At 20.3% G+C, this 5,815-nt stretch overlaps 1 protein-coding gene across 1 annotated transcript in view; it reads left to right on the plus strand.

Moving 5' to 3' along the window:
• The window catches only part of PRSY57_0215400 (hypothetical protein), a gene marked incomplete at both ends in the record, with an annotated part of 5,618 nt that extends 616 nt beyond the window's left edge, over nt 1-5,002 (plus strand). The window contains one exon of the mRNA XM_012905588.2: nt 1-5,002. This exon is cut by the window's left edge and continues 47 nt beyond it. Within this exon, the coding sequence (XP_012761042.2) occupies nt 1-5,002 (5,002 nt within the window).
• Between the last annotated feature and the right edge of the window lie 813 nt (nt 5,003-5,815).

The raw sequence follows: 5,815 nt of genomic DNA on the forward strand, positions 1-5,815 counted from the left end.
TGAGGAAGAGAAAAGAAAAATAAAAATATTTGTATGGAATAAATTAACTTTAGAAATATTAAGTGAGATAAAAATAAAAAAGGAAAACTTTATCGACATCGATTATTTAAATGATAAGAATATCATATTACTTTGTAAGTACAATGACAAATTAATCCTTTGTATAATTTCATTAATATATAAAAATAAAGAAATAAGATTGAATAAAAAATGTGTCAGTGTTATAAAATGCTTGAATGATTTTTATATACATGTAAAGACCGAAAAAACAAAAGGAAAAGATCATGATGATGAATATTTTGGAAAATGTAAGACAGGGTTACCTATAGAAAAAAATGATCTTTCTAAAGAAAAAGGATCTATATATTGTATAAAAAATATTAAGAATATAAATAAAAGATATGTTAAACAAAATAGGATATACTCAACTTTAAATGAAATTATGAAAAAAAAAAAAAAAAAAAAAAAAAAAAAAAAAAGAAGAAGAAAAAAAAAAGAAAAAGAAAAAGAAAAAGAAAAAGAAAAAGAAAAATTCGTAACAAATATATCATTATGTAATTATAATTTTTCTTATTGTAAAGAAAATCAAGAAAGATTTATATTAATAGACACATTAAAAAAAAAGAAATTATTCAAGAAATCAATTTTGAAAAAGATAAAAAATCAAAAGGATCTTATGAATATAATACATATAAAAAGTAAGAAATATCATCATATTAATTTCTCTTCTTATTATATAAAATTTTTAAAACCCTTATTCAATAAGAATAAATATTATAATAAATCTTTATATAAAAATATGAAAATAGTAGTTGATATAAATGAAAATGTATGCATATATAATGATCATTATATATTTGTATATATAATAAAAGATTACAACATTTATGAGAGATTAAAATATAAAAATTTTAAATGTCCTCTTTTTTCATCTGATCATATGTTTTATTTAAGAAAAGAAAATTTTTATTTTTTTTACACATTTTATTTTGAATTGTTTATAAATAGTTATTTATATAATCGTTATGTGTGTTTGAAGAAATATAACGATAAATGTAAGATCAAAAAAAATGAAGAAAATTATGAACAGGTTGATGAAGATGAAGAAAAAAAATATGTACACTATAAAATAGGGGGAAATTATTTTATAAATGATGAGGCAGACCATATGAAAAAAACAAAAATTTTGATAGGTTCAAATGAATACAACAAAAATTGTTTAAATATATTCAACAGTACATTTGTATATAAAAACTATATGGACGTTGAATGTACAAACTTGTTTTTACATAATAATAATAAATATGATAACAAATATGATAACAAATATGATAACAAATATGATAACAAATATGATAACAAATATGATAACAAATATGATCACAAATATGATAACAAATATGATCACAAATATGATAACAATTGTAATAATAAATATGATTATTATTATAGCAGTGAACACTATTATCCATTTCCTCCTTTCTTTAATATCCAAATAAATGTTGTAGAAATATTCAATTTTGTGTGCACTGAAAATTCGGATAATATAAACGTTATTTTCAAAATTAAAGATGAATATGGAAAGAAAAGACGTGCTAATAAGAATAGGATAGGTACTGAACAACAAAAAAAGAGAGATTCTAATAAAATAATAAAAAGCAGAAATAATAGGAATCATAAAATAAATACTCCTAATCAATTATCCAATAATATGATAATAAAAAAAAAAAAAAAAAAAAAAAATCGCATCATGAAAAAATATCTTGTTATAGGAACAAAAAACGGAATGATTATAATTAACGATTTTTTAAAACCTCATAAAATAATACATTTAGAAAAAATATGTAATGAACCCATCGTGTCAATTTTTATTTTTCAAAATGATATGTTAATATTAAATCGTTCTGGCATTCTATTTTTTATGGATATTCATAATTTTGTTATATATAGGGATATTGATATATTTTCTTCTCTGGAACATAAAACAAAAAATTTATCATATGAAAATTGTAATAATAATATTAAAAAGAATTGTACGTATAATTCTGAAGAGACAACACAATTTATCAATGGTAAAAAAATATGTGATGGTAAAAAAATATATGATGGTAAAAAAATATATGATGGTAAAAAAATATATGATGGTAAAAAGACATGTGATGGTAAAAAGACATGTGATGGTAAAAAAACATGTGATGGTAAAAAAACATGTGATGGTAAAAAGACATGTGATGGTAAAAAAACATGTGATGGTAAAAAAACATGTGATGGTAAAAAAACATGTGATGGTAAAAAAATATGTGATGGTAAAAAAACATGTGATGATGACGAAACATTTGATGATGACGAAACATTTGATGGTAAAAAAACATGTGATGATGACAAAACATTTGAGGATAGTAACAACTTACCGTACCATCATAGTAATAACTTATCATGTGATACTTTTGAGGGTAAAAGAATTGTGAACCCAATGTGTGATAAGAATTATAATTATGGTTATAAAGAATCATATAGAACATTGAAAAAGAGATACATAAATTCTTTTTGTCAGTTGAATATGTATACAATATTGATTGGAACTAGTTATAATGAAATAATAATATATAATTTATTATGTGACGAGTTATGTTATATATACGAGAAGAATAATAAAAAAATTAGTTCGTATAATATACATAATAATAATATTATTTATAGTATAGAAAATTGTTTGTACAAAATGAACTTAAAGAATTATGATACAATAAAATTATTATGTTTACCTAGAATTTATATTAGTTCATTTGTTTTTTATTCAGACAATCTTCTGATATGCGGTTCGTTTAAGGGGAACTTATATTTTATCGATATATGTAATAATAATAACATAAAAATAATAAATAGAATTAGAAAAGAAGATTTCGTAGGAAAGAAAAGAATGAGGATACATAAAGAGAAGGAAGTTCTTTTTGTTTTTAATAAAAAGATTATAAATAATAAATATATAATAAATAAGACCAAATCTGACAATAGTGTAAAAATATATAATGAGGAAGATATGAAAAAGAATAATAAAATAATAAGTATACATTTAAATAAACATAAAAATATATTAATATGTTCCTTTACATATTGTATATATATATATAAATTAAATATATCAGGGAATGAAAAAATTGATTTAAGATGTATTTCTTATCTTTCAATAAAAAATATTATTCATATCCATGTTATAAAAAATATGGATAATTTATTTTATATTACTACAAGAGATGATGAAAATATATATTCCTATAATTATTATTTATGTTCCATGAATCCTAGTAAAATAAAAACAAACAAAATGAAGCCTCTATATTTTAATATATTATTTCAGAACACTTGGTTTTATGAATTCTTTTACTACAATCATAAGGATGACAACAATTTTTTGTTTCTCGAAAATAATTGCCATGATGAACGAAAGAATAAAAGTTTAATACTTTTAGATGATTCCATATTTATGATATATACATATTGTATAAATAAAAATAGACAACCTTTCGAGGATACCTATTATAAGAAAAATAATCTTATGAATGTTATAAATACGTCACATGATATTAAGAGAAATGAGTCCATAGGTGGTAAACAAAAAATATATAAAAATAATAAAAATAATGAAAATAATGAAAATAATGAAAATAATGAAAATAATGAAAATAATGAAAGCACTGTTAATACTTCTTGTGATGATTATCTAGACTCAACAAATCAAGTAAAGAACACCTTTCCCTTTAATAATAATAAGAAGAAGAAGAAAAAAAAAAAAAAGAATATTATTCATGGTAAAAGAAATGAACAAATGGATAATTCATTTAACAAGTTCTTATCATTAATACATATAAGTAATAATTGTAAGGCACATGCATCGAATAAATCAAAAAAAAATGATAAAATAAAAATTGTAAAGCATATTCCTCAAGTTGTAAAATCATTTAAAAGAAGAACGAATATGTGCAAAATGAATAATATAAAAAAGGACATATCATTTTTAAGTATCATAAAAAACAAGGAAGAAAAAAAAAAAATTATATATAACTTTCATAGAAATGGAGAATCATATAATGTAGTATCCAAAGGTGTTTCCATTCCCATTCCCATTCCCGTTATGTTAAAAAATAAATCGTTAAACGTTAGATACGAAAAGGAGCATTTAAGAAAAAAAAATGAAGAAAAAGAAGATTGTTCAAAAGAAGAATTCTTAAAAAAAATGAAAATAATAAAAAATAAAAATAATAATAATAATAATAATAATAATAAAATAAATAATCATTACGTAACATATAAATTGTTAAAAAGTATGTTGAAAAGAAAAAAGAATATTTACTTGTGTGAGAGTAAAAAATTGAATTGTAAACACGATGATGATATTATTAAAAAAGATACGTCATTTATAAGAAGAGGAATTAATAATGAATCGTATATAAGAGATGATATTTATTTAGGAATAAATGAAAAAAAAAATGAAATCCAAAGAAAAAATTTTAGACCTAATATTGAAGTAAATAAAGAAATAGTAGAAATCGAACAATTTTGTAATAGGGAGGATGATTTATGCTTGATAAATAATGATGAAATAAATAATTTGAGTTATTGCATAGATAAAGAAACAAAATTAAGAACGAAAGGTTTAGGATATATACAGAATTATTTGAAGAAATATATGAATACAGATATTAGGATGAAAGGGGAATTCCGAGATAACATAATACATCGTTCTTCTAATAGCATAAAACATATAAATAGTAATTTATATAAAATAAGTCCACAAAAGCGTGATACAACTAATTACATGGTAGAAAAGGACAAATTTATTAATAGTTCTCATGTGAACAATTATGTGCATAGCATGTTGATAAGGTTACCACAAAGGGAGAGCATTACATATATTGAAAAAAAGAAGAAGGACAAAATTCATATAACAAAATATAATGCTTATACGAAATTAATTAAAAAAGGAGAAGGTGATAAAAAATAAAATTTTAATTTAAATCGAATATATAATAATCAGACATGGGAAATATGTTTGATATTGCATGAAGAAACATATATAATGAAGATTATAATTATTATTGTATTAAAAAAAAGGTGCGGTTATATATATAAAAAATACATGAGTATTCATGAAAAAAAAAAAAAAAATAAAATAAAAAAGCATGATATATAACATAATATTCACATTTGTTGTACATTCCTAGTTATATTACATATTACTTATAATAGTGATAAGAATAAAAATAATTTGTACAGCAATATGAAAAGATCAAGTATCTAAAATAAATAAACATATAAACAATAAACAGTATAAATAATAAACATTTTTCATATTCATTATATATATGCACAATAACCATTTTATCTCAAAATTATAGCAATACATCTTTCAACATTTTAAAACAAACACACACCAAAAAAAAATAAAAATAAAAATAAAAATAAAAAATAAAATAAATAAATAAATAAATAAATAAAATAAATAAATAAATAAAATAAATAACGTCACTTTGCCACATAACCTAATTTTTTTTTTTTTTCTTTTTTTTTAAATACTTTCCTTCAATTAATAAATATAAACAATAAAAAGGACACGCTGATTTTAAAGAGTGAATTATTTAGTAAATATATAAAAAATAATTATATTCATTTCATGATAATATATAATATATATATGTAATAAGGTAATACAAAAGAGAACTAGCCATTGGAATAAATAATAATAAATATATATATATATATATAATATAAGTGTATTATTATATATTTACCTTGCTTGTTCATAATATTATTATTC

The sequence above is a fragment of the Plasmodium reichenowi genome, chromosome 2 (genome assembly GCF_001601855.1).
Source record: "Plasmodium reichenowi strain SY57 chromosome 2, whole genome shotgun sequence".
Lineage (NCBI taxonomy): Eukaryota > Apicomplexa > Aconoidasida > Haemosporida > Plasmodiidae > Plasmodium > Plasmodium reichenowi.